The sequence below is a fragment of the Drosophila biarmipes genome, chromosome 3R (genome assembly GCF_025231255.1).
Source record: "Drosophila biarmipes strain raj3 chromosome 3R, RU_DBia_V1.1, whole genome shotgun sequence".
Classification (NCBI taxonomy): Eukaryota; Metazoa; Arthropoda; class Insecta; order Diptera; family Drosophilidae; genus Drosophila; species Drosophila biarmipes.
This window is the reverse complement of record NC_066616.1, coordinates 28303407-28330601: the sequence shown is the minus strand read 5'-3', so window position 1 is coordinate 28330601 and position 27195 is coordinate 28303407. Positions and strand designations below refer to the sequence as shown.

Sequence of the window (27195 nt, the reverse complement as noted above, 5' to 3'; positions counted from 1 at the left end):
TGGCTCAAGCGATAAGATGGACAATATGGGAAGGTAATATTGTGTAAGGGTGTTTTCTGGACTTCAAAGCAAGGTTGTCCTTATCTAAGTACCGAATTGCCAAATAAAAGAGCCTTTCTAGGTAAACATTTTTAGACTGATATGGAACCTTAAACCTCTTGGTTGATAAAACAACCTAATTACGTTAATTACTTAAGTGTAATTTTAAGGACTCATTTTGAGGCTTAGAAAACATTTTACCTTATCAATTTTGAACAGAGTCTTCACACTAGTTGAAAAATTGCCCATAAAATAAGTTATTGAAGTAGGAATTTCCCGAACCAACTTATAGAGCAAGGCAAAGCCCCTTATCTGATAAAAGGCACCTAGCCAGGCAGGAATTTCTAGCCTGATTTTTCTGTGAGAGGCGAAAGCCAGAGACTTCACCTTCGAATCGGGGCTTTCCACTCCAATAACTTTGGCCAATGGCTCTCGGCCCCAAGCCAATTCCACGGCGATCCGCCCAGAAGGCAGTTCACAATTAGCAGTAACCTCAATGGCTCGACATGTCTCCTCCGCTCGTGTCACTCGTGGCAACCTTGTGCTATGGACATGGGCTGCACTGTATATACCGCTCAGTATATATATGGATACCGCTCGGCGGATAAGTGGATATATGCCGATCAGCGATCGGAGGCATTTAGCATGCTGTGCGATCGGCGTTCGTAAGCGACACATAAACCATAATTAAAAGCGAAAAACAGTTGGCCCCAAATCGAAGGCACCGAAAAAACCAGTAAGCAAAACCAAAAATGCGCGCGCGTTTGCGCACTGCGCACCTGTTTTTAGTTTTTCGTAGCCCCCCAAATGGAATCCACGGGTACCCCTCGGCTCCAGCACCCCCGCCGCCGGTCGTAGTTGGCCAGTTCGGTTTCATGAAACAATTACGAATACGAGTGCAAAACAACAACCGATCCAATCCGATCCGATCCGAAAACAAGCTGGGGCGAGCGCCAAGTTGGCCAAGCTGTTGGCCAAGTTAAGGCGACTGGGGGCTACTTTGGGGCGACTTGCGGGGTCCACCGCCGCCACTCGGCCTGTTGCAACGATGCACAGTGGTGTGGGGATTCCAAAATCCGTATACTTCTTACAAAAATTGTATAAAAATTCTCCATAATATGGGTTACCCGATGCAAACCTTTTAAACCCATAAACATCTACCATAGATACAGCAATTATATTCGTTGTAATTTGCGCTTAATGGCTTGTAAATTAGTCGTGATTTTTCAGTTGGCTGCTTGGCCCGAACACAAATCTATTATCTTTCAAGGTGAGCACTTTGCCATGTGTTTTTCTTGAAATGCCTTGTGGGCATGCCTATCTGCATGTGGCTAAACAGTGCCATTGTTGGGCTGTGCGGCCCACAGTGATCGACAACTGGCCCGGTTTGCCTACGAATGGAGTAGTCTCTCCTTGTCGCCCCACTGACTATCCACCATCCACCAAACATCCCCCCTTTCATCCTTTTCAGTCAATAATACACGGAAAATAAAGCCGTCAAGTTAATAATATTGTATTGAGGTGAGTTATACCTTAGCCCCATAGATCATAGTAAAATATGGTTTAAAATTCTAAAATAGTTTGAGAATAGCTATCTTTTAATGTGCAGCTATATTCAATTTAATTGAAATAAGAAATAGAATTTATATAATTTTTCGTCATTAAATTGGGATAATTTCTAGTTTTTCTTGATCTCAAGGGACTTTGTTTTTTCTTTTGATAAGATAGTTTGAAATTCTAGAATTCTATAATGAAATAAGCCCTTGAATTCATCCCAGCAATAATAATCAGATTTTAAAAGATGATATATCCTCATTACCATACCTTTTATGTGCAATGATCGTTTTGATTTCAGTTTTATTCAAATGAGAATATAAAATTGAATTATTTTAAGATATTCATTGAAGACTGCAAGTTATGGATCAGGTTTTATGAGATGGCTGACTTTTCTTTCTGTGCGCTGATCGCTTCGATTTCTGCTCGATCGCTCGCCTTTTTAGCTTTGGCGTAAAATTGCAGAGCGATCTTAAAGTTGTTGCAGTTGTTGCCTTTGCTTCTCTGCCATTAAGGCAACAACGGCTAAGACACAGATACACACGCACACACACAGGCGCACTCACACTCACAAAAACAGAGGCAAACACAAGCACAAAGACAAACAAACGGCGGGCAAGAAACCTGTAGAATTTACAATTACAACGTATCTGCGTCAATGCTTTTTTAACGTTTTTTCATACTTTGTTCGCTTACTGGGCGCATTTGCAATTGAAGCGTGGCTCACACAGATACGCGCACGCACACATGCAGGCGGCTAACCCACTTGATGGCGCCGTCCCTCTCGCACCGCGCGGCCTGAAGTCTGAACGTGTTTTTTATATAACTTTTTTATGTGCATAGTTTTGTTGTTCATAAAAAACTTGTTGTTGCCGCTTGTTTTGTTTTGTTTTTTGAAGCTCTTTTTTATGATTATTTTCTGCATATATTTTTTTGGTGGGAATATTTGGCATTTCGTTTTGAGGAATTTTGTTTTTTCTTGTCTAGCGATAAGTAGATGCAAGATACGAATGAATAAATGCATTTGGCTGTGAGTCATATGGGATTGGAATTGGTTTTGGCCATTTGATATTGGGAAATTTCAACAGTGGGGCTTACAGAAATGTAATGGCTAAAACAATTGTATCTTTTGATATTCGCACACGCCACTCGTGTAGTTTAGCAGATAAATCATCTCCGAATCTGTTATCTCATTCAATTTGGTGTCAAATTGGAGCTCGGCCGACTCAATACCAATCCCCATCCCCAGCCCACTCGACGTCTGCGAACCACTCAACTCTCATGACTTCATTTGGTCTTGTGCAATTTACTGATTATCTCATAATCATCTGCTCGTGTGCTTCAATTTGTTTCCAACGCGACTTTTTCTCCGCGGCCTAATGATGCCTGCAAGTTAGCCATGGATTACATAAATAAAATGAAATTAAATAAAACGAGAAAACAAAAGGCAGGCCGCAAATTTGATTTTATTAAGTTACGGCTGCATTTCAAATTTGGCATTTACAACATTTTTCTCGTCGTGTGTGTTTTCGTGCTGATTAATGCCGATTTTGGCCCAGCCGCGTTTGCAGTGAAAGTTGAGCGGGTTCAAAACAACAGGCAAAGGTTGTGTCAATGAACCACGGCGGTCGAATTCCCGAATTTGGGTTGGCATTGGCTAATGGCCTAGGCAGGGGCTAATCTCTGGCTAACAATCAATTGGCTTATCGATACAAGGCCTCTCACGTGCCTCTTCTATCAAATTGCCCCAAATATAGGCGGTGACCGGCTAAATGGGTCTTTTGGATGTTGCAGGTGGAGTTGCCTAACACGATGAGTATTTTTCTTAGTAAAAAATGGTCAAATCAATACGTTTTTTAAAGACTTGCTTCGATATACCAGATGCATTTCAAAATTGATAGGAAAACTGGAATATCATTTTGCCAGACAATATTTGTTTTTTCCAAAGAATTGAACTCTTTAAAAAATTTTGAAAAAATTTTAAATCCATTTTAAAATTGTTAGCTATATAACTTTTAAAGTGGCACAACAAACATGACTTTGAAATTGGATAAATGTGATCATTTATATTTCACATTCGAAACATTTTTGTATTTGTATAATTTCGCTGATAAACAAAGTAAATAAAAAATATTCTATTTAAAAGCAAAACCTTTTGGATAGTTTAATCCTAAATAAGTTTTTATATAGTAGTCCCAAAATTTGGTTAATTTAAATGTTGTTTACTCGTGGTAGGGACTGTTACATAGATTGTATAACTCCCATATATTAAGTTAACCCTTGGAATTTATGGGATTCCTTTGGTATTTTGAAACCAAGCACTGATGCATAACAAACTCTACTCACAGAACATTCATATTGGGAAAGTTCGAGCTGTAAAAGGCCCAAATAGGGCTAAAAGGGGTTGGTTTTATGGCTCACCTGGTAATGATCGTTGCGGCAACAGGTAGTGGTTTCTGGCAAAGTGCACTGGCGATAAGAAAAAAGGGCCACGCGCAGAGTTTCGGCAATACAAATATCGAAATACCAAGGCAATTAGTCGTTCACTTTCGATTCGATCGGCCGATAAGGCCTTTACAGGGAAAACGCGCTGTCAACACGGGTAAACAAAGAACAAACACACTTATTCCTTTCTGTTTGCGTTTCAAAACAAATCCCAAAAATCCGCGGATCTTTTATTTAGGTTTTTTCTTTTCTTTTTTTTTTGTCGATAGATTTTTTATACGTTTTATATGTGTTTGTCCCGCTTGCTCTTTGGGGCGCCTTTCTTTCTCACTCTCGTCCGCTTTAACCGGTTTTTTGGTTTATGTTTATGCTGCTGCTGCTGTTGTTGTTGTTTCCCTTGCTCACGGCTTGAGTTTGGGATGAAAATATGCTGCAATTGCAGCCAGCAAATTGTTTGTTAATTCGACAGAGAAACGAAAACTTTAAAACACCCGCGAGAGAGGTAAAGAAGGCGGAAGAACAAAATAAGAAACACACGCGCAGGCGCAGAACGCAAAAGGAACGCAGGAATGTGTTGGCGAACAGGTGTTAACGATGTTCGGCCGCTTCCCCAAAATCCAGTGTTTACTCTGTTAGTTTGTGTGCGTATCTGGGTATCTCCCCAGTTTTTCACGCAGCGACTTGGGTTTTCTTTGGCTTGGCGAGCGCTTTCCGCGCGGCGATTCGTTTAATTCGAGCGTGTTGTTTGCGATTGAACACCTGTTGCGCGTTCGATTTTCATAAAACTAACTGTGTGACCGTCGGCGGGCAGGTGAAATATACCATGGAAAATGCCATAGCACTGATCTGGCAGCTCTGGCGGGAGAACACTTACTCGGAGATTTAACAACACTGATCAGTCTTTTGTTGGCGGTATTCCAATCAAATCGAATGAAATGAAAAATAAAAATTCAAATTCTTGAGCAAGTGCACTACATAGTTATAAAAATTTCTTAATGTTTCCTTCAACAGAAACTAATTTGTTTTAATCATTTTAAAATATGCTTTATGGCACCGTTTTAAAATCTTTTTCATATTATCATATTTCATTTTAAATTCATAAGGAGATGCTTATATAAAACATACTTTTTTTATATTGACAGTTTCATAATATTGAAGCAATTTCGTGGCTATTCTCCCAAAGCTATCATTTTACAACACTGACTAAAAGTATCGATAGTACTTTCGATAGACACTAGCTTAACTGTCTATCGCCTATGAGCCACCGCCAACAGCAACAAAAACAATCAGTGACGACATAGTTATTTTTGTTTTGAGTTTCACCACATCGCACTGCAAAAAATGTCGGACACCGCTTACCTGGACTCGTTGAGCAACAAGGAGCTGCTGGCCAAGTGCCTGCAGCTCGGCCTTCCCGGTGTCCCCGTGACGGACAGCACTCGCAGCGTGATCATTCGCCGGCTGAAGGCAGCAATCACCGGGACTCCGCTGAACAACAGCAAATCCTCGAGTAAGAAGCCCACGCCCAGACGTGAAACCGTGCACGGCAGCGAGGTGTCGACGCCCACGTCGGAGCCAGTGCGTCGTTGGGCCGGAAGAAGTGCGGCCCGCAGCGACGGCAGCAAGATCAGTGAGCAGAGTCGTCGCACCATCGCCTACGGGCTGGACAACACCTCGACCTCTGGGAGATCGGTGCAGACCACGACCACCGTCTCGGATGTGGGCTCCCAGTCGGAGGACGATGACTTCTACGTGGTGGATTCCCCCGGAAGCAGGTACCACCAGGACCAAAAGAACAGGCGCTCCGTGTCGCTGACCAAATCCGGAGTGCTGACCACTTCGTACACCCGCGAGGTGGACCAGCCGCTGTACGAGCAGGAGGACATACCCAGCAGCTACACCTACGAGAGACCAAAAGTGCCAGCCGCTCCTTTGCACACACTGCCCACATATGAGCCTCGCATCGAACCCTCGACCTACAGACGCACAGATCTGGGTTTCTCGCGACCCATGCTGACCCAATCCAATCTGAACTCCACCAGCTACCAGGAGGCACCGGGATTCAACCCATCCCTTTCGCCGGTTTCGCCGAGGAACACTTTCAGCGGCTCCGCCAGGCCTTTTAGTGGTCCAGCGCCAGCTCCTGTGCGCCAGCGAACGAGCGTGGCGGCCAGTGGACACAACTTGGCACGTGGTCGCCTGCTGCAGCCCACCACAGCGGTGAACAGTCTTTATCCGCAACTTAACCAGTTCTACGATCAGCCAGACAATGCAGGCGAGCCCATGGAAACGGAGAGCGAGTCCGAGGCGGAGGAGGCCCCGATCAGGAGCAGCCATTTCGCAGCCAGACGCTCGTCACCACTGGCCAGGCCTCAGGTCAGGAAACCTCTGGTGAGACAGCAGGATCAGGTGTCGCCCATGGCGCAGTTCCGTGCCCTGATGGTATCGCTGGACCAGAAATATAATCTCAAGTTCTACTTCATACTCGTAGTGACCGTGATGGTGGCCACCATGATCTATGTGGTCATGACGCCCAACTCCTAGGAGGCCCTAATGTTACGTGTTACTGCGATGGCCTTCAACAATTTGGTTTCGGTTACTACATGCATTTTGAACCCGGACTTCAAGACTTCGCACATTAAGACTACTTAAAAATACCCAGACACGTTCAGAAGTTCACGTATATTCAGTTCAAATTGCCAAGTCTTTAATTGCTTGTTTTCGCATATGATTTCTTTTTATACATAATTAGAAAAATGTACTACATTATAATTATTGTATTAAATAAACTAATTAAATGTAAGTGCTCAGTGTGTTTGCTGTTGCGATTTGTGTGTGTGGTACTCTCTGACAACGGACCAGTGGGGATTTCTATGCTTTATGCTACTATTTACACGCCATTTAAATGAACAAAACAAACAGTGTAAAATCGTCGAAGGATATCGGGGGGCGGATCGCGGCTAGGACATCACAAAGCAAATGGCTGCTGGCAGCGATGGCTGACTAATTGAAGTGGAACTTGAACTGGAACGGCGACCCGTGCTGGAAGTGGCCGAACGGATGTTCGCCATGGAAGCCACCGCCGCGCTGAGCGGCCTCGGGATCCAGGGGATCCTCGCCGTTGTCGAACTGCCGGCGCTTCTCGGGATCGGTGAGCACCTCCTTGGCGGCGGCGATGTCGATGAACTTCTTCTCGGCCACCTTCTTCTCCTCGTCCCGGAAGTTGTCCGGATGCCACTTTTGCGCCGCCTTCCTGTACGCCTTCACGATCTCCTGCTTGGTGGCGCTGCGCTTAACGCCTAATATCTTATAGTAGTCCCTGCGCTCCGACTGCTTCTGCAGCTTCTTGGCCCGCTGGATGCCCTCTTTCGCGCGGGAGTTGTTCTCCTCCAGGTCGAGTGCCGCCTGGTAGGAGTGTATGGCATCGTCGTACATCTCAGTGCCCAGCAGCGCCTCGGCTCGATCACAGTATGTCTGGGCGTCCTTCATAATATCCAGGGCCTCCTTGCACTGCTGCAAGGCCTTGCCGAACTGCTCGTCGCTCGTGTAGCAAGTGCACAGCGCCTTGTGACCCTCGTACCGGATCATCGTCTCCACTGGTTCGTGCCGCAGTACAGCCTCTCCGGCGGCTATACAGTCGGCAAACTGTTTCTCCTCGCGCGCCTGCTCTGCGTTCACCAGCTGCTTCTCCACCTTGCGCAGTTTCTTGTAGAAGGGGAAGCACAGCTTGTGCTCCGGATCGAACTTCAGGCACTCGCGGATCTCTTTCAGCGCATTGGTGGCATGGCCAATTGTGTACAGCAGCTGGGCGATGTTGTAGTGTCCCTCGGTGCTGTCCTGGGTGAGTCGGTTGACCTGTCGCAGGTCTGCGATGGCGGACAGTGGATCGTTGACGGCAATGTAGGCATCTGAGCGAGCCTGTCGGAAGGGCACCGCCCACGGCGAGATCTCCAGCAGCTGTGTGATCATGCCAATGGCGTTTTGGTGGTCGCTGTGCTGAATCAGCTGCTGCACAAGCGACCATTGCTCCTGGGCGGGGGCCAGGCGGGAGTAGTGCTCCAGCACCAGGCCGTTATTGGGTTCCTCTTGAAGGACTTGCTCAAAGTCCACGATGGCTTGTTCGTACTCTCCGCTCTTCATGTGCACCACGCCGCGCTGGATGCGGGCGGCGGTGAAGTCTGGCTTCAGCTCCAGGACCCTGCTGAAGTCCTGGATGGCAAAGCGGGTCTTGCCCAGCGCCAAGTAGACGGTGCCACGCTTGAAGAGCGTCAGGTAGTTGTTGGCATCGCCCTCTGTGGAGGAATTATATGGTTAATTATAGGTAAAAGTGGTTAGATAAAGGAGAATATCCTTGGAGTATCCTTGAAGTAGTACAAATCTAGCCAAGTGCTGGTAGAAGTTAGGAGGTCACTGTACATTTCATAAACTAAATTAGTTTTCAAAATTTGCTTGATATTTTTAGAAAGATTATCACTAAGCACACATGTCCTTAAAGACATTATTTAAATGGAAAAAAAGAAAAATACTAATAAAATTATAACATATTATATTCATTATAAAATCTAAACTAAAGTTTGCTCATCTATTTCGATTCTTATTTGGACATAATTAGCTTGTTGACCTTGATAACTGCTTTAAGAAGACTAAACCAATAATAACATAAGTGATAAAGCATGATTTTTTGGGAAAAATTATGTTAAATATGCAGAAAATATTAGAGTAAAAGGTTAAATGTTGCCAAAGCTAAAAAATTTGATAGATAATTCCAAGCAAAACAAATAAATGTAGTCAAAATAAGAGACAGCTGCTATGGCAATTCAGCATTGACCTTCATAGCTGCATAGTTTTAGCTCAGAACTTGAGCTTTCAAGGGTACACCAAGTCTCTCTTGGCTGATTTGGCCAGTTATAATTACCAACAGCCGCATGGTAGTGCGTCAGGGCATCCGACAGCTGACCGCGGGCCAGGAACTCCTTGCCCAGCTCCAGATGGTTCTCAATGTCCGCGGGACTGGCCGACGACTCGGCGCCTGTGCGAAAGCAATGACGTGTAGTTAGCCAGTCTTCGGAGATAAGGGCCAGCAGCTGTGCGAACTTACCCTCCATGAAGAGCTCCATGAGCAGGAGCAGCAGGCAGGCGGCCAGCTTCTTCTCGCCGCCGCCGGGCATGAGCAGGTCGCTCAATGGCAAGGCCATGCTGTTGGGCTACGTGTACTTGGATGGCCGCACCAGAGCCGTGTGTGGGCGTGATTTGGAGTCGAAGCTGAAGCGACACGCAAGTCGAACCTGCTTGGCGTGGCAGCTGCTAATCTCTACGGCTGCACCGCGCCCCCTCTCCGCTGGCGGCGTCTCTGGCTTTTATGGATTTGGCTCCGTTTTTGGTCAACTTGCGGCGCCGTCTGCCGTTTTGTAATCGCCTATTTCTGACTTGGTCAGCCTGGTTCGGTTGGTTTTTATCAACTGATAGGGGGTGTGCTAGGAGTCCTTGTGGACGTCGCCGCCACTGCTGATTGGGAATCGCGACCGCTGGGCACTGAACTTTTCGCTTATAAATATTATAAACTAAAAACTGACGTGTTCCTAGAGATGGGCAGCTGCGGACCGCAGGTGAAACCTGTCACGGATATCGGGCGCAGTCACGAGTCACAGCTATCGCAAGTCGCGGTCGCTGTCACCGGAAACGTGTAGCTATTTTCCAGCTAGAACTGTTCTACTTTTGAAATAAAATCGTTAAAAATTCAAAACTGAATTCAAATTTTATGAAATTATAAAGAAGTTATACGAAATAAAGATACTCTAAGCCTTGGTCAAATGAATGTTTATTTGGAACTTGAATTCGGTAAATATATCTGCTACTACATATATTAAAATCCATAGTATATTGATATTTTAAATACTCTTACACGTTTTCGGTAATTATTGTAAATACTTCTCGGTTTCATCTGGAAATAAATGCATTTCTTGAGCATTACAAGTTTGCCGTGAAGCTTAAATTGCTCGTATAACACCATTTTTGTTCTCATTGCTTATTGCTTATCGCTAAATGGTCAAGTGGATATATGTGTGCTTGGATTGTTGGATTGTTCTGTGAGATTAATGCGAATCGGAGATAGAAAGAGAAGAAATGGGATATAGAGTAAAATTCGGCTACTGAGTATTCTAGGTAAAGCTCTAAGCACCCTGGCCGCGTGCATATGGTCTAGTAATTGGATGGAGGGTATGTGGTCTATGTAGGCTTGAGATCAGTGAGCTACGCTTACGCTCCCAATACGGTTTCCGTGCTGTGCCTGGCTATGACAGAAATCTTTGCTGTTCCACTTGGTTAGGAAATCACAATGTTGATCAGATCGTCCAGGGGGTGGTCCGCCGAGTGCGGCGCAGAGGCGGCGTGTGTCTTTTGCATGTGAGCTGGAAGTGATGTTGATCTTTTTAGAAGTAGCTTGCAAATGGCTGTTCGAATAAATACTTTTAAGCTTAATGTGCGTGACGAATCTCTCCTGACAGAGATCGCATTTGTAGTAGGTTTTGCCAGTATGAACCCGCTGATGCAGCCGCAATGACTTCTCGAACAGATAGGCTCGACCGCAAACGTTGCACTTGAAGTTTTTCTCCAGGACTGAAAAGAATATGATAGAAGATTGTAGATTTTATTAGATAAATGTTATTTACAACAAGAAAATAAAAATTTTCCAAATTTTAAGGTTATGTTTCAAAATTAGGAGACATGTTTTGACTTGCTCACATTATGAACTCACCCTCATGACTCAATCGGTGCTGGGTAAGCACATACTTTAGCGCAAATGCCTTTCCACACACATCGCACACATTGGGCTTCTCCTTCTCGTGGGTCTTGATGTGCCACTTCATGTCCTGGGCGCGCTTGAACCTCTTGGAGCAGTGTGGACAGGCATGGGGGCGATCCTTTTCCGAGTGCACGGCGGCGTGCCGCTCCAGCGCCGACTTCATGTTGAACCGCTGGGTGCAGCTGCCGCACTGGAAGAGGCCGGAGTACTGGCGCTCCCGCTTCTGCTGCAGCACCCGCTTGTTGTTGGCTATCACCGGAGCACCTGGCCGCTGCAGGTGCTCCACGGACATGTGCTGGATCAGGTCCTGCTCGCTGGTGAACGGCTGGCGGCACAGCATGCACTCGCTCCGCTCGATGGCAGTCAGATTCTCCCTGTGCCGCTCCAGCATGTGGATGCGCTTCTCCGCGTAGGAAGCGAAAACTATGGGTTGGGGGAGATTCGGTTTTAGTAGAGACCACTATGGGATTGAGGGGTGGCTAGACGTGGGGTGTCATGAAGTAGAAACATATGTACTATGATGCACTCGGAAAAAGTGTCGTTCTGAAATTGGAGCTCTTGAAAACTTATTTTAATTTGAATAAATTATAGCATATAATATTCCCAATTTCAGAACGACTCTCAGTGCTAATTGCTGGCATGCTGCTCTCCAGGATTTCAAACGTTGGATGGAGTTGGTTATGCATTGGTTGGTTTCTTGGTTTGATGGGTTAAAACGCTAACAAGTGGCTGGGAGGATAGTCAAAGTACAAAACAGTTGCTGTTCGTTAATCGCATGCGATGGCTAAGAAGGTGTACAAAAAGAGCTGGGCTAGCCATTATGTTTACCATTTCCTCAGGCTTGACTAACGCACACACTACAAGAGGCGGCTTGGCTCAGATTCTATGGTCTTAAAGCGCTTGTTGGATGTGAGAATGTTGATATATGATGCGACGGATTGATGTATGGTTAATGCTCATGTTCGTGAAAAGTTTTGATGGTCGAGGGATCTTCCGATACCCTCGATAGGCCCGAGCCGGAGGAGCCTCCAGCAGGCCCACCTTGACTTACCCTCCGTGCAGTGGGCGCATTTGTAGGGCTTCTCTCCGCCGTGCTGCCTGTAGATGTGCCAGCGAAGGGTCTTCAGGTGGATGAAAGCTGGTGGCGATATAAGAGGTGATCTATGTTCAGGTGATCGTCAGGTCACTCTTACTCTTCCCGCAGAAGCCGCAGTGCTCGCTCTTCCTGGCGCTGGTGCCCGAGTGGGTGGCCTCGTGGCACATGAGGTGGCGCTGGCTGATGAAGAGCCGCTCGCAGCCGCCGTGCCGGCACTTGAACTGGCGGTCCGGGTTGTGCCACTTCATGTGGTAGTTGAGGCTCTTCCGCGTGTAGAAGCGCTTCTCGCAGAGCGCGCACTCGAAGTCCGTCTCCGAGTGGTACTTCTCCACGTGGTGGCGCAGGTTGTGCCGATCGCCGTACTTCTTGCCGCACACCCCGCAGGCATGTTGCTTCTCCACGTGGCAGCTCTTCAGGTGCACGGTCCGCGAGGCGGCGTCCTGGAAGCGGGCCTCGCACTCCGGACAGTTGTACGGCTGCTCCGGATCGTGGCTGGTGTTGATGTGCTCCAGCAGCAGCTGCTGCAGCTGGTAGCTTTCCTGCGGCAGCAGGCAGAACTTGCAGGTGTATCTGATGGTCAGCTCCGGCGGAGCAGACTCCCCGGCTGGATGTGGATGCGGTGGCTGCTCGGCCTCCTCGTCGATGTCAACGGCATCCACGAATATCTCTAAGGTGTCAGTGTCACTGGCAGTGTTTGGTTGTGTTTCGGCTGAAACCGTCGTTGTTGGTTCAGTTGCTTCTGTTCCGCGCTGCTCCTCCGCCTGGTCCCAGTCCCCCTGGTGCTCCTCCTCCAGGCTGCTGGCGTCGATCTTGTCGTAGATGTTGGACAGCTTCAGCTGCGCCTCCTGGCAGGCCACGCGGAAGGCGTTTATGGAGCAGAACTTGCTGAAGCAGTCGCTGCAGATCTTCTGGGGCAGGCCGTCATTGGGGGAGATCTGAAAATATTGGTTTCCATTTTAAATTATCGACATTTTCAGACTGTATCCCCATTAAAAGCCCTCTAATCATTAAATATTTATATCCATTAGTCGTTGGCTCAAATCAAAGTAATAATAATTGAGCTGCCATAAGCGCTAAATAATTGGTTTTGTCATTTAAAAAATTTTATTTATTTTAGTAATGTTTTTATTGAAATACGGTTAAGCTAAATTTATTTCAGTTATCGTTGTTCCTCCATAATTGTAAGATGTGCAAACATTCAAGCTGGAAAATTATTCAAACTCTAGTATTTCTTTCTATGACTAACAAGGTGATTATTCTAAGGGTTAAAAAAAAATGTTTTCTAATGTATTTACTTAAAGATTTCCTCGAAATTTGAGTTTACCAACGTTGTGTGTACTTCTCTGGATAAGAAGTTCGACGACTTCGAGTACTGCTACTTGAAATCTGTGAATCGAAGCTACAAGTACATATCGCTCAAGGTTAATTTATTCAAAACTCCAATTACGAAGGTCAAGGTACGTAGGTCTAGTAAGTTAAACAGAAGCCATTCATGTTGTTTTAATTTTCAATTATTAGTTTAGAGGTATACTGTACAAGCGATTCAATGGCTACAGGCCTTTCATGTTCGATGTCACAGTGGACGCCTGTAGATTCTTGAACGACACAAAGACAAGCCCGGTAGTTAATTATTTTTTTGAGTTCTTTAAGGCCTACTCTAATATGAACCACACCTGCCCTTTCAATGTAAGTATTTCTTACCATGATTTGGCCATGTTTTAACGACTTATCTACCACTAGCATGATCTTATTGTGGAGAAGGTTACCATCGACCTTGTTAACTTTCGAGTTACGAAGGTTCTACCTTTTCCAGAGGGCGCCTATTTACTGGAAACCCATTGGATTGCTTACGACACCAATCGGGCAGTGGTGAAGATCTACGGCACAATATCCTAACTAAATTTATTTTATAGCCAAAGCCTATATTATACTATTTTTTATTGTTAATATTACAGCCCTAAGCCCTAGCAAGGGGTAATTTTTGGATTCGCTTTTGGCCTTATAAGAGAGTTACCAACATGTGCATAATTTAACCCAAGTGCCCTCCCAGCTTTGTTTTGCGAAACCTCTGCACAACTTAAAGGCAAAACACAGCCCACACACAAACTTTCACTTGCGAAAAGTTGCAATTTTCAAAGAGAGGTAACCACAAAGCAACAATCACTCCACACAGTAAAAAAAAGCGTAACCTATCTGTAAAATATTAAACCTATTTTTAATCTAGAGGTATGATGGTATCATGATATGATAATGTTATTTGTAAACCAAATATATGATGGTATAATAATATGATATGATATTTAAAATCCAATGGTATTATGCATGTTGAATTGGTATGATATGATATATTATTTGTAATCCAAATAAATGATGGTATAATAATATGATATGATATTATAGTGATTTTACATGATATTTGAAATCCAAAGGTAAGATACACCTTCATGATATAAAAATGTTTGATATTATAAGATCATTTCTTATAGCCCGATATTTCCAGAATGATATGATATCTTTTTATGTGTTATTTTTTGTTACACGAAACTTTCACAACTAATGGAATAATATATATTTATAGAACTTCCAAAAAAAAGTCCTCCCGACTTGATCCCAGATTTTCCCCCGCCTCCTCACCTTCAGATTCCAGTTGACGAACTGCTGGCGCACCTGGGCCATCTCGGGATGATGGAGGTCCAGGAAGCGGCCGTCGCTGCTGCCATTCTCGAAGTCGCACACAAACATGGAAATCGCACAGGTGCGACACGTTTCCATGGCGGCGGCCGCAAACAAAGTGGCCAGCGAAAATGCGGCAGTGCATCAGCAATGGCAACGTGCAATTGCAACGCCCAAATTCGCTAGGCCAGCCATATTCGTGTGCGGTAATTATGCAACTTCATGGGTTACACACATGCGACGGCCGTTGGCCTGTGCCGATTTGGAGAGCCGCAGCCAAGTCCCAAAGCCACATCCCCAATGGCGGTGGCTCCAAAGCATCTGTGCGTAGTATTTCCACAACAAATATTTTTGCACGTTTTTCGCTTTTGGATGGATGCTGGGAACGGGTGCTACCAGACTGTGGCACCACCGGACTGGGGCAATCGGAAAAGTTTTGTCTGTATCCGGGTGACGACCTCTGCTCCGCCTCGCTCCTGGTTGCTCCCTTCTTAGCCCCGCCTGCTGCGCCTAGCCAGTGCGAAAATAATCCGTGCTCGCCATCCGACGAAGTTCGAGCTTCCGCGTGAACTGACCTTCGTCGAGGAGCAATCTTTGGCAACTTGCAGCACCGAGAGATTTAATGGCCCACAAACGCGCCACACGCCCCACTGTCGGTGGCCCCCCCGCCGAACAGCTGGCTTTGTTTGTGTACTTGCGCAAAAGCCCCGTTGGCCCGAAAGTAATCAAAGCTCGCGTGCGAAAACTGCAAGCCCATGGTGGCACAGTGGGGCGCACCGGGCTCCGGTCCCACGGTTTAACGAACTCCCCATGCCCCACTGTCATGGGGCCCACTGTTGACAAAAGCTCGCTCTCTCCCCACTCCCACTCTCACTCTCTTGCTCGCAGCAGCGTTTCACCCCACAACTTTAAAATACGGTATTTATGAGACTACACTGTGAAAACTATAAATGTCTAATACAAATTATTTTTTTATAATAAAAATAAAAAATGATACTCAAAAAAAAAAAATTACAAATAGACCAGTTCTGACAAAACAAATACAAAAAAAATGTTCAAAAGTAGGATAACAAATATATTTAAAATTTTGTAAATCGCTTTTAGTTATGTTGCCTGTAAAAAGCGGTTAAGGTTTTGGTGAAAACAAAAGGTTTTGCAAATCTACGCATTTGTTAGAAAAATGTAGTACTCTTTGTTAATTTACAAATTTATTTTCTGCTGTTCTTGGCAGGGATCGAAAAATCGGCTGAAAGATCCCATCTTTCTTACAGACAGTTATAAATAAGTTAGGCATTCTGCAAACGTTCAACACTTTATACTACATCTTACACTTATGGCTACCTATATGTACAGTTTCGTGGTTCTACTTAATTTACTATCTAGAAATTAGCCTAGTCCTAGCTCAGTCACTAACTAGGCGGAAGGATCCCTAAAGCTCTCAAACATAACGCGGCGGCGTTCAGCTTTGCCTCCTTCTTGTTGTTGCACCCTCTTTCCGGCGTGTACGTCATCCCGTTGATCTCGACCGAGAAGAGGAAGGAGCGGTTGTGCGCGGGGCCGATATCCTGGCGCAGCTTGTACTGCGGTGGCGTCCACTTGTTCTTTGAGGTCAGTTCGTTGAGCACACACACGGGATGTTTGTCCTGGGTGACCAGTGGCGCTGCCGCTCCAGTTACAGGCGGCCCACCTCCAACCGCACCCGTTCCGGGAGGGCCACCACCGCCGACAGGGCCGGATGCATTCTTGTTTCTTCGCTGGGCGGCCGACTGACGCGACGGTGGCGGCTTTAGGTCCTCGCGCGACACCAGTCCACGCTTGTCCAGCTTCACGTCCAGTAGAAGGGGTTGCAGAGATCCTGTTTTACATCTTCCCAGTCCTTCGCCCGGCTTCCAGCCCATCTTCTGCAGCAGCGCCATTCCCATGCCACCGGTCACCGGCTTGGTAGAGGTCAATTGGTCCTTGCGCACCCACAGCTGCGGACCGCTGCTCAGCTCGTGGGCCTTCATCACTTGAGCACCCGTGCTCCCCGTGAATTGACCGGGCAGGTGCTTTGAGTTCGCCCACGACGACATGTTGCGTTGCGCATTGTACATCATTTTCAGAGCCTCAGAGTCGGCCGGATTGTCCTGCATGGAAGCACACAAAATTACCATAACGAATTCGTTCCATGCGAGATTTAAGACGAGCTTACCTGCAGGCGGCGAATGGCACTAAGACGCTGGGTGATTATGCTGGAGACGTCCATGGAGGGCGGTGTCACCTCCGGAAAGATGGAAGCACTTGGCGCCGGCGTTGTTGGTGTCGTCGAAGGGATGGGTACTTCGGGTACAAATGGAGTAGCAGGCGTTGGGGGAACAGGCTCTTTTGATATGGGCGGCGGGACGGGTTGAGGAACATTGAGAGACGGAACTGCAGCTGCTGGTGGGACTAGAACTGCTCCACCAACCGACTTAAAGGCGGGTTGCTGCTGCTCCTGCGGAGGCATTGACTTGGCGAACACGTTCTTTGGCGTTTCCTTGAACATATTCGTAGCCTGTTTTGCCGGCGGCAGGGAGGGCAGCGGCACCAGCGCATCCTTGCGTTCCACCGGCACCCACACCTCATTATTGCGATGCGTCTGGCCCGAGGACACTGGAAACTGCATTGTTATGGCTTTTGCTTGGTCGTCGACACGGGTGGGAGCGGGAACTAGTGCCGTCGAGTTTCGTATGTGCATGACAATTGGTTCCCGCTCTTTCAGCTGAAAGGGATGATGGAAAGCTTTCGCGTTGCCATTCTTATCCATGTCAGAATCCTCCTCGGAACTCAGATCGGACAGTCCGTCCCCGTTCGAGATCTTCTTGCAGAAGTCAGTCAGATCCTGAACAGTTCGCCCGCCGTAGCGCATCTTGACCAGCACCTTGTCTTTAATCTCTGGCGTCATGTTAGCCACGCCGGGTAGGGTGCCTCGCTTAAACATGCTGATGGCGTTCTTTCGGGCAATCTCGAGCAGGCGGTTCTTATCGATTCCGAGATCGCGAGAGCGAGATCTGGACCTGCGATTCCTTCTGGAGGTTGATTCACGCGCGCTTCGCTTAGGTGACCTCTTAGGTGACACTTTCGGATGTTCCTCCTTGCCATCGTAAAAGCTGTTGTGCGGCCGTCGGCGACCATTCGATTCCCTTTCGCGCAGATAGGACTCCTCGTCGGACAGCGAGACATCGGACAAGTCTGCCTGTCGTGACTTGGTCCTGCTAGCTTCAGATTCTTTCGAGCGTTCCGCTTCCCGGTGGCCGTTGTAGAAGCTGTTGTGGGAGCGAACACGCTCCTTTTCCCGCTCCCTTTCGCGCTCCTTCTCGCGCTCCCTTTCGCGCTCCCTTTCACGTTCCTTTTCGCGCTCCTTTTCACGCTCCCTTTCACGGTCTCGTTCACGATCCCTGTCATCATGCCGATCATGCCGCTCCCGCTTGACGGGATGGGCCTCCGCCTGGGTAACCGACTCTGCAGCGCTGCGCTTTCTGCTTTCAGACTTTTTTGTTTCCTTCTCGGGGAGTGCTGGTGGCGCCTTATCCTTCTCCTTGCTTTTGTCCCTATCTTTGATTTTGCCATCTTTGTGTTTGTGCTTGTGCTTCTTGCGCTTATGCTTGTGCTTGCCCTCCGCCTCGGAGTCGCTGCACTCGCCATCCGACTTGGAGGCCTTTTTCTTTTTGGCCTTTTTTTCCTTCTTCTCCTTCTTGACCTTCTTTTTTTTCTTGAGCAGGTTCTTGTCGTCCAGCAGTTCCTCCGGAGGCGCAGCGTTGAACACGCCGAAGAGCTCGGCGAGAATCTCGTTGGAGGACTTTACCGGCGCAATGTCCTTCTTGTTTTCCTCCGAGGAAGAGCTATCGCTGCCGTCCGTTTCGTCTCCCTGCTCCTTGCTGTTGCTTCTCCGCTGCTGAGCCAGTGTATCCGCCTTGATCTTGGCATTCAGGGCCCGGAGCTTGGCCTCCACCTCGGCGTCCGGTCGCTCGCTCTTCACCTTGATTGGCGGAACCTCGGCCCGAGTAAGTGACTCCTGTTCTGGAGGATTTGACTGAGGCTCCGCCAGTTGCGGCGGCTCCACGCCCGCCGCTTTCTCTGTGTTCTCCGTCATAGCAATCTCGCCGGGCGTGGCTCGGCCTAGTGTCCTTGCATGCTGCTGAAATACGCTACAGATCCTCAAAATCCTCTCTTTTTGGGTTTAAATTAAATGTTATTTTTTTGCACGCCTGGATGGATAGTGGTGGCCCTCCCGATAGTATCGATAGTTCGCCGTGGCCGAAATCATCGATAGTTTCTTATGGATGACTTAGCTTTAGAAAAGCTAAACATTATTACGGGTATTCCCAATGCTAAAAGTTGAAATTCGATCAACTGTTTTAAAGATGTTTAGTACAAATTAAGATGTCAAAATTAAAGTTGTCAAATACTTTTCAAGCAAGTTCATGGCTACTACGGTGTTCACTAAAAGATCAAGTTTCGATCGAGGTAACTAGGTACTAGGTACTTTTACGTCGTATTCTGTATTCCCAACATTCAACTGAAGCATTCAAACTGTTTGTTTACTTTATATAATATATATTTTTCAGTAACCTCCAAAAAAAAAGCTAAACCGCCGCAACAGCTATATCGATAGTCGCGTTATCGACCCTACCTAGAAGTGGACAGTCCCGATTTCCGCAGCGCAGCCAACTTCACGCACGTCGCTGTCACGAATTGCAATTTTTATAAAAAAAGAAAGAAATTGATCACTTTTTAAGGGCGTAGAAGGTGTCAGTGTCGTGGGAGAAACGCAATTTTCGAGCTGCAAACGTAAGTACCCGACGCGGGGGACCTTCGAGAACGTGAATTTCGCCAATGGCTATGCTAATTTCCGTGTATTTTTTCGCCATTTCTTTTTTCATCGCCTGCGCCATCGTGCTGTGCTGCAACTGTGTTGGTCGATTGTACGCTATTTTTTCTTTCGTGCGCACTGGTGTGCGTGCGATTAAATTTTCCCCTTGGCCGCTGCTGCTGCTGTGCAATTGAAACAAATTGTTAATTGCCCCATCCAACGCAACTCGCAGGAGGCGTACGTCGCCATCTCCGCACATAATTGATTTTAGCATACGCATTTTTAACCAACCAAACGCAACTGCGGCCCCTCTTTGAAGCGGCTAAGAGAAGAGTACGAAGAACGGACAGAAAATGACGTCTCTGGAGCAGAATCGTTTACAAAACTTCAAAAACAAAGGCAAAGATCAGGATGTAAGTGATCAGAAGAAGGCACCTGAACAAGAGTTATTTGCGAGTTTTACCCAAAAGGACTACTTGTAGCTCGGCATACCTATAGTATTATTTGTGAGCAAGAGCACAAACTCCCCAATCGAGTAGTCCTTTTGAAATAAAAGTCAAACATAACTCTTCATTACCGGTCGCAGTTCATAAGCAATCTTCTAGCCGAGTGAGTAACAACATGATGTTTCCGAATTCTCAGGAAATGCGTCGTCGCCGAAACGAAGTCACCGTGGAGCTGCGGAAGAACAAGCGCGAGGAGACCATCCTCAAGCGCCGCAATGTGCCCAATCTGGACTCGAACACAGACGAGGACGAGCAGGTGCCCACGTCCATCAATCTGAAGAAGCTGGCCCAGGCAGCCGCCGATGCCACCAAGCCGGAACAGCAGCTGGCCGCCGTCCAGGCTGCCCGCAAGCTGCTCTCTTCGGACAAGAATCCACCCATCAACGATCTGATCGCTAGCGACATTCTGCCCATCCTGGTGGAGTGCCTCAAACAACACAATCACACAATGCTCCAGTTCGAGGCCGCCTGGGCCCTGACCAACATTGCCTCGGGCACCTCAGACCAGACCAACCAGGTGCGTTTAATCTCTGCTTTCGGCTTTTTCTTTCTTTATACACAAGCTTATCGTTTATAGGTTGTTGCCGCCGGTGCCGTGCCGCTCTTCCTTCAACTTCTTAACTCGCCCGCTCCCAATGTCTGCGAACAAGCCGTCTGGGCCTTGGGCAACATCATCGGCGATGGACCCTTGCTGCGCGACTTCGTCATCAAGCACGGTGTGGTGCAGCCACTGCTGTCCTTCATCAAGCCCGACATCCCCATCTCATTCTTGCGCAATGTGACCTGGGTGATTGTGAATTTGTGCCGCAACAAGGATCCGCCGCCACCGGCAGCCACCATCCACGAGATCCTGCCCGCACTCAATGTGCTCATCCATCACACCGACACAAACATTCTGGTGGACACGGTCTGGGCCATTAGCTATCTGACTGACGGCGGCAATGAGCAAATCCAGATGGTCATCGAGAGCGGGGTGGTGCCTAAGCTGATACCGCTGCTCGGCAACAACGAGGTCAAGGTGCAGACCGCCGCGCTGCGAGCTGTGGGCAATATTGTGACCGGATCGGATGAGCAGACACAGGTTGTGCTCAACTACGACGCGCTCTCCTACTTCCCGGCCCTGCTCTCCCATCCCAAGGAGAAGATCCGCAAGGAGGCGGTCTGGTTCCTTTCGAACATTACCGCCGGCAACCAGTCGCAGGTGCAGGCCGTCATCAACGTGGGTCTCCTGCCGAAAATCATCGAGAACCTGAGCAAGGGCGAGTTCCAGACACAGAAGGAGGCGGCCTGGGCCATCAGCAATCTGACCATCAGTGGTAACCGGGAACAGGTCTTCACCCTGATCAAGGAGGGCGTCATTCCGCCATTCTGTGACCTCCTTTCGTGCCAGGATACGCAAGTTATCAATGTAAGTAGTAGCGTCTAGTTGAGTTTTTCTGAATTCGTTTATTAACTCTTATTTCCTTCTGGCAGGTTGTTCTTGATGGTCTAAACAATATGCTCAAAGTGGCCGACTCACATGTGGAGGCAGTGGCCAACTTGATTGAGGAATGCGAGGGTCTGGCCAAGATCGAGCGCCTGCAGAGCCACGAGAATGTTGAAATTTACAAATTAGCTTATGAAATCATCGATCAATACTTTACGGATGAGGTGAGCTACTATCTACTATCTCGATGAGAGGCATATTTTTAAACAATTTTGGGGTATTTGCAGGGCGAACAGACTAACATGGCACCTAGCTCCGACGGCACACAATACAACTTCGATCCAAATGCCGATAAACTACCAATGAACTCATTCAACTTTTAACGATCCAATCCGGAGGCAGCGGTAGTAGCAGTAATGTGGATACCAAACACGTGCAACACACATAATTTGGCGTTTACCCCGTACACAATCCCTTGTGTATGACAAACCCGACGAGCCGCCAACCAATTCACATAATAATAGCATTATAATTTGTCCACCACACCGCAGCAATTAGACAGCCGAGTTCTTTTTAGTGAGGAAGGAGGAAGCAGCAGGGAGGATTTGAACTCGGGCGGATACACAACCATGGCGAATCAGCTGCAACCGCCAACCGTTTTAGCTTCTCTCAATTCTGTGTTATCAAAATTACAAACTCCAGACATACACACACTTGTGGGTGTGTGGCTGTGCAATGCAAGGACTAATCCGATCGGAGTGACTCTGCTATAGATCATTCAGAAAATATATACAACACACAGGAATGAAACAGAAAACAAAATTTCAAAAACGATGTAGAACTTTTTGATTTATATGGAATTATTTAAATATGTACGCTTCTGATTTGTAATTGAAATTACATATGTATACATTTCTAACATGAAAACGATAAAAAGCAAAGGCCACTCATGGGTTTTGTTTCCCGGCAGATAAGTTAGGCGGAAATCTATAAACACAAGTGTGTCTAGTCGTTTCGCGTTTCATCGCCTGGCATTTGAGGTGTCGTCGGCCGAGTGGCTGTGTTAATTAGCATTTATTTGAGCTAGTGCGTCACTTGAGCACGTTTCTTATTAATGCGCAATTGCCGTCTGCCTTTTGTAGGGCAGCTAAGAAAACACTTCTCGCATGGAAACAGATCCAGATCCAAATATTTATAAACAATCAGATCACCCACACAGCAGGAGTTGGGTTTGGGCGTGTTAAGGGTAATGACTCATCTGCCAGACATCAAATATTTGTGTCTCAAGGTGAGTGCAATGGAAAATCGGACCTTAAATTAGCTAGTTTTAGTTGGGCCATAGAATGGTCTATTTGATAATTCGAATATAGCCTGTAAGCTTGGTATTAAATATTTTATTAACTCATTCGTACGTTTTTTAATTGAAAAAGAATCCCAAGAGGTAGAAGTCCCCCTGGCGGTTGTTTTTGGAACTAGTTATATTTTTACACGGCGCTTACATTTGATATACACGTGGTTTTTACAAATCTTTTTTTTACTTTAAATCATTTTTTTAATTTTGTTTTTTAATGTACTGACTTGCAACATAAATAATAAAGTTAGCTTAAATATAAAGTTTGTAAACTTGTATTTTTTGTATCTACATATTATATACATACTGCTTTACGTTTGCCAACACTAAAAATAGAGACGACAAAGTCGCAATAACTGTTTTTCGTGTGTCAGCTGTTAAAAGGTATTCTCTTTTTTTATGTTTGTGCAATTTCTTGTGTTAAAAGTTAACTTTTAATGAACAAAAAGATGTGTTGAGTGAGTGTTTTTTATTTGTGTATAAATGCGTTGCTAATTATGATCTCCACAGGCGTGATTGCTGGCGCATCTCTAAAATCGCGTGACTCCTAAAAAAACTTGCATGTTCATGCTATTTATAGATGCTCTGCGCCTGTATTGGTTGTGCTGCACTTAATTGAGACACTTTTGCTTCCGCAAACATTTAGCAGCGCTGCGGAAATTGGCACACTCTCTCCAAGGTCAAGGATGTTTTGAGGCAGCTAGTGAACTTCCTTTCGCACGGGGCAAAAACCTGTTCCTGTTAAGTTTAAATATGCGGTTAAATACATGACTTTAGCAGATTTTTAGAAAGTCAAGAGCGGGTTGCATAGGTGTATGTGCTTCCCAACGTGCCACTCATTAAACACGTTAGTAAATAACCCTCTCAGCTGTTCGGCTCCGTCAGTGTGTGGGTGCGCTCTCTCTCTCCCCCTCTTTGGGCTCTCTTTCAAAGCTCTTTTGGCTTTTGTTGTTTGGCATTTCGCCTCGTAGTAGATTTTATTTTGTGATTGCCAGCCAGCGAGTTTGGACGCATAATTTGTCATCACCCCGACCCGTGGAATTTTTCGTTCGCACAAGCCACACAATGTCATCGGCCGCCGTTCAGCCCCCGCCGCCCGTGCCCCAGCCGCCGCCGCCGACGGCCGCCCCCTCGGCGGGAAAGGGGCTGCACTCCAAGCTGTACAACGGGATGATTGGCGCCGCCGACAAACTGGTGCCCGCCAAGCTGCGCCCCCTGTGGATGCACCCAGCAGGTAGGTCCAATGGCTCTCCTCCTCTCCATACACCTTACCAACCGCCGTTTCTTCCGCAGGTCCCAAGACCGTCTTCTTCTGGGCACCCGTCTTCAAGTGGGTAAGTTGGGTTGATGGGCCACCAGACGGATGGGATTACATAACTCGGACAACGCACGACCTTCGCTGATTTTCATTATCGCACACATACGTTCGCCATAAATCCGAAATAACAGCCGTAGACGGTAGACGGTAGACAAATCTGTGCGCAGGTGCCATTAAATGGAATTATTTTGATTATTCCGAGCAACCTGCGCCTGATAAGTGGACTGACGTTGTGTTTGTGCGCCAATAGCTATTGTTTCTTTGAATTATGGGTGCCTATAAAGAAGGGTTCTGGAAACCCGTCGAAAGTGCCTTTTCAAATACCAAATTCAGTTCCTATTTTGAAGAATTTCTTATTTTAAAGACATCTGCGTGGAATAATTTATTTGTTTATGTTTATTTTGATACGTAACATATAATAGATCTGTTGTTCTTTCGATTATACGAACCGGCCAAAAATAACAATTATAACGGCTGCATACATATTTTAATCTCAAGATTTGTGAAAAACATTTATAAAATGGTTAATTTAAACTTGGCGAGATATATATATCATATATATTATATATATAATACTTATATGATATTATTAATTATTTTTTTGTATATTAACTTGAAGTTTTTTGAACCAAAAAAGCAATTTTGCTAGTAATATACATATAGTAGAAAGCAAGATAAATATTAACTCATATTAACATCATTTTTAGCAAATAAGCCAAAGAATAATCGACCAACTTCCAGGTCATAACCATTTTCAAAGTATAATTTTGTAAAGTTTCTTAAAAATATTCCTACCTGTTTCAGGGCCTTGTTGCCGCCGGCTTGAGTGACCTGGCCCGTCCGGCCGACACCATTTCCATTTCCGGCTGCGCCGCCCTGGCCGCCACGGGCATCATCTGGTCGCGCTACTCGCTGGTGATCATACCCAAGAACTACAGCCTGTTCGCCGTGAATCTCTTCGTGGGCATCACGCAGGTGGTGCAGCTTGCCCGCGCCTACCACTACCACCAGGGCCAGGAGAAGCTGAAGGAGCTGGAGCAGCCGGCGGCGCAGAACTAGAGACATATCGAATCCCGACTACCGGTGCTGTCCCCTCAACATAGACTTTAATCGAAATGTTATGTACATACAAACAAATCCCACAACGCACAACGTAATCGAAAGGATTAAGAGGAAGGAGCTGTGTTCGCGGATCGGGCATCTGCGTTTTACAATCTGTTAGCCATTATTATTTATGGTCCATCGCCTTATCGACGTGATTCGTATTGCTTAAGTTGTAACTGTGGAGGCTTTGCGTATAGTTTTATGAATACGAAAATGATTGGACAGTTTGTGATTGTCAACAAATAAACCAATATATTGTAAGACTGTAGACAGTAGGAACACCTATATGTTTTAGTTCTGGGCTTGGGTTTGCCTACAAAATTGCAAAAAAAACACAAAAACAATGAATTAACCAGTCCAGTTTGTATTATCTACAAAATGCTAATTAGGTTCCGCTAATAGGTGAGTAAACAGGATAGGTTTTGTTCTTTAAATAGTAATATATGAGATAAAGGGTTTTCTAAAACCGGAATGGCGAGAGCACTAAACCTATTTGCTCTCCGGTTCTACGACCAGTTTTACACAATTACCCTCTCAAATACCAATTAATTAAAATCAAATGAAAACACTTCGTAATACTCTCCCCTAGGTCAATACCAATTAGCGAGTGTTAGTAATAACTTTTATAAGTTTAGTTTCGCAGTTGTTTTATGGCTAATATGAACTGCGGAGAGGGGCTAGCTCTTGATAATGCTGGTGATAACAGGAGCTCTACGCTAATATAGTACTGGAGAAACATAAACATATGTCCGTGGACCCCGGACTCTTGGCAAAAGCTCAGTTGTGGATGGACGCTTGCTGGGAGCTGTTGTGCCGCCAGATCTGAACAGGCACTCCACTTGCCACCTGGAGGGGAGGAACTTTATCGGAACCCGCATCGAGAGCTGTGCCAACGCTTCTAATCAATCATCCTATACTGTATACAACTTGTTGGAGGTGGGTTATATTAATATTGCTCTCGATTTGGCGGAGCCTCATCAGTTTCTCTTGGGATCTTGGCTCGGCTGGACGCTACAGTAGTCAGGAAGTGTCCTCCGGCCGGAATGTCTGCCGATCCCCCAACTCCTCCTGCCACTGCGGCTCCTTCCGCCGGAAAGGGTCTTCATTCCAGGGCGTACAATGGACTCATAAATGCCTGCGACAAGTTTGTGCCGGCCAAGCTGCGACCCCTGTGGATGCATCCAGCAGGTACTATCAAGGATTTCTCAATTGAAAACTCTATTTATCGGATTTCCCCCTCTAGGTCCCAAGACCATATTCTTTTGGGGTCCCATCGTTAAATGGGTAAGTTTGGCAACGTCTTATATAACTCGGCAGCCTTCGTCCTTTGCCCAGCTGATAAACAAATCTGTGGGCGAATCTCGAGTTTTATTGCTATTTGTTTATTTCTCAACCTGATGAAGCTCGCGATAAATGAATACTTATACGTAGTTTTTCGTCCCCACGCGCGAGATTCTGATAACTAAGTGATTGTGCGGTTTCGGTGGCTTATGGAATATTTCGTAATACCTCTGGGAGAGAGCTTTGGCAACATGCCATAGAGATTTGCAGTCAAACCAGGGGACTTACCCTGCATTATCAGCCAGATCCCCTAATCTCTGTACCCATTCATTGTTCTACCACAGGGCCTGGTTGTTGCTGGAATTGGAGACCTGACGCGTCCTGCGGACACCATTTCACCCAACGCCTGTCTGGCTCTGGGGGGCACGAACCTCATTTGGACGCGCTACTCCCTGGTCATCACCCCGAAGAACTACAGCCTGTTTGCAGTGAATCTCTTCGTGTGCGTGACGCAGCTCTTCCAACTGGGACGGGCCCTCAACTACCAGTATGGGCAGGCGCAGCTGGAAAAGGCTGGCAAGGAAAAATCCAGTTCATAGTAGGCCAATTATAGCATTTGTTAGATTTCTTAAAAATAAATAAATAAAATTATTATAAACACAAGATTATAATGTACGGGGTTTAAGGTCAGTGTTTTCAAGACACAAAATTCAGAAAAAAAAAGGGATATGATCGTTTTCAAATCTTGTTTTTCAAAATTTTCTCTACA

At 46.3% G+C, this 27195-nt stretch overlaps 9 protein-coding genes across 10 annotated transcripts in view; 5 read left to right on the top strand and 4 right to left on the bottom strand.

Moving 5' to 3' along the window:
• LOC108024534 (uncharacterized) overlaps positions 1 to 4847 on the bottom strand; it is a 35374-nt gene extending 30527 nt beyond the window's left edge. For both annotated transcript variants that reach the window (XM_017094500.3, XM_017094501.3), the window contains exon 1: positions 4015 to 4847. The gene's annotated coding sequence lies outside the window, so the exon portion shown is untranslated. The remainder of the gene's footprint in view (positions 1 to 4014) is intronic.
• A 456-nt stretch (positions 4848 to 5303) lies between these two features.
• Positions 5304 to 6841, top strand: LOC108024537 (LEM domain-containing protein Bocksbeutel). The gene has a single exon (XM_017094505.3). The coding sequence runs from the start codon at positions 5380 to 5382 to the stop codon at positions 6580 to 6582; it is 1203 nt and encodes a 400-aa protein (XP_016949994.1). The 5' UTR covers positions 5304 to 5379; the 3' UTR covers positions 6583 to 6841.
• LOC108024536 (dnaJ homolog subfamily C member 3) lies at positions 6724 to 9632 on the bottom strand. Its single transcript, XM_017094504.3, has 3 exons — positions 9137 to 9632; positions 8954 to 9067; positions 6724 to 8330 (listed from the first exon to the last, which is right to left on the bottom strand). Exons 1-3 carry the CDS (start codon positions 9231 to 9233, stop codon positions 7042 to 7044), a joined length of 1500 nt encoding a protein of 499 aa, XP_016949993.1. The 5' UTR covers positions 9234 to 9632; the 3' UTR covers positions 6724 to 7041.
• Positions 9633 to 9839: 207 nt separating this feature from the next.
• LOC108024535 (zinc finger protein ZFP2) lies at positions 9840 to 15223 on the bottom strand. The gene is made up of 6 exons (XM_017094503.3): positions 14571 to 15223; positions 12034 to 12871; positions 11892 to 11978; positions 10793 to 11263; positions 10504 to 10653; positions 9840 to 10445 (listed from the first exon to the last, which is right to left on the bottom strand). The coding sequence occupies exons 1-6, from the start codon at positions 14706 to 14708 to the stop codon at positions 10360 to 10362; spliced, it is 1770 nt and encodes a 589-aa protein (XP_016949992.1). The 5' UTR covers positions 14709 to 15223; the 3' UTR covers positions 9840 to 10359.
• Positions 13174 to 13832, top strand: LOC108024280 (uncharacterized). Its single transcript, XM_017094178.1, has 4 exons — positions 13174 to 13185; positions 13238 to 13393; positions 13455 to 13622; positions 13677 to 13832. The coding sequence occupies exons 1-4, from the start codon at positions 13174 to 13176 to the stop codon at positions 13830 to 13832; spliced, it is 492 nt and encodes a 163-aa protein (XP_016949667.1).
• A 567-nt stretch (positions 15224 to 15790) lies between the features above and the next one.
• On the bottom strand, positions 15791 to 19008 carry LOC108024779 (protein Son). Its single transcript, XM_017094895.3, has 2 exons — positions 16801 to 19008; positions 15791 to 16735 (listed from the first exon to the last, which is right to left on the bottom strand). The coding sequence occupies exons 1-2, from the start codon at positions 18718 to 18720 to the stop codon at positions 16019 to 16021; spliced, it is 2637 nt and encodes an 878-aa protein (XP_016950384.2). The 5' UTR covers positions 18721 to 19008; the 3' UTR covers positions 15791 to 16018.
• Positions 19009 to 19244: 236 nt separating this feature from the next.
• Positions 19245 to 22313, top strand: LOC108024763 (importin subunit alpha-4). The gene is made up of 6 exons (XM_017094876.3): positions 19245 to 19418; positions 19673 to 19853; positions 20083 to 20463; positions 20524 to 21354; positions 21420 to 21596; positions 21660 to 22313. The coding sequence occupies exons 2-6, from the start codon at positions 19794 to 19796 to the stop codon at positions 21753 to 21755; spliced, it is 1545 nt and encodes a 514-aa protein (XP_016950365.1). The 5' UTR covers positions 19245 to 19418; positions 19673 to 19793; the 3' UTR covers positions 21756 to 22313.
• Positions 22314 to 23073: 760 nt separating this feature from the next.
• Positions 23074 to 25413, top strand: LOC108024609 (mitochondrial pyruvate carrier 2). Its single transcript, XM_017094628.3, has 4 exons — positions 23074 to 23181; positions 23234 to 23957; positions 24017 to 24057; positions 24846 to 25413. The coding sequence occupies exons 2-4, from the start codon at positions 23789 to 23791 to the stop codon at positions 25098 to 25100; spliced, it is 465 nt and encodes a 154-aa protein (XP_016950117.1). The 5' UTR covers positions 23074 to 23181; positions 23234 to 23788; the 3' UTR covers positions 25101 to 25413.
• A 506-nt stretch (positions 25414 to 25919) lies between these two features.
• On the top strand, positions 25920 to 27089 carry LOC108024608 (uncharacterized). Its single transcript, XM_017094627.3, has 4 exons — positions 25920 to 26081; positions 26163 to 26333; positions 26389 to 26429; positions 26771 to 27089. The coding sequence occupies exons 2-4, from the start codon at positions 26189 to 26191 to the stop codon at positions 27023 to 27025; spliced, it is 441 nt and encodes a 146-aa protein (XP_016950116.1). The 5' UTR covers positions 25920 to 26081; positions 26163 to 26188; the 3' UTR covers positions 27026 to 27089.
• The last annotated feature ends 106 nt before the right edge of the window (positions 27090 to 27195 follow it).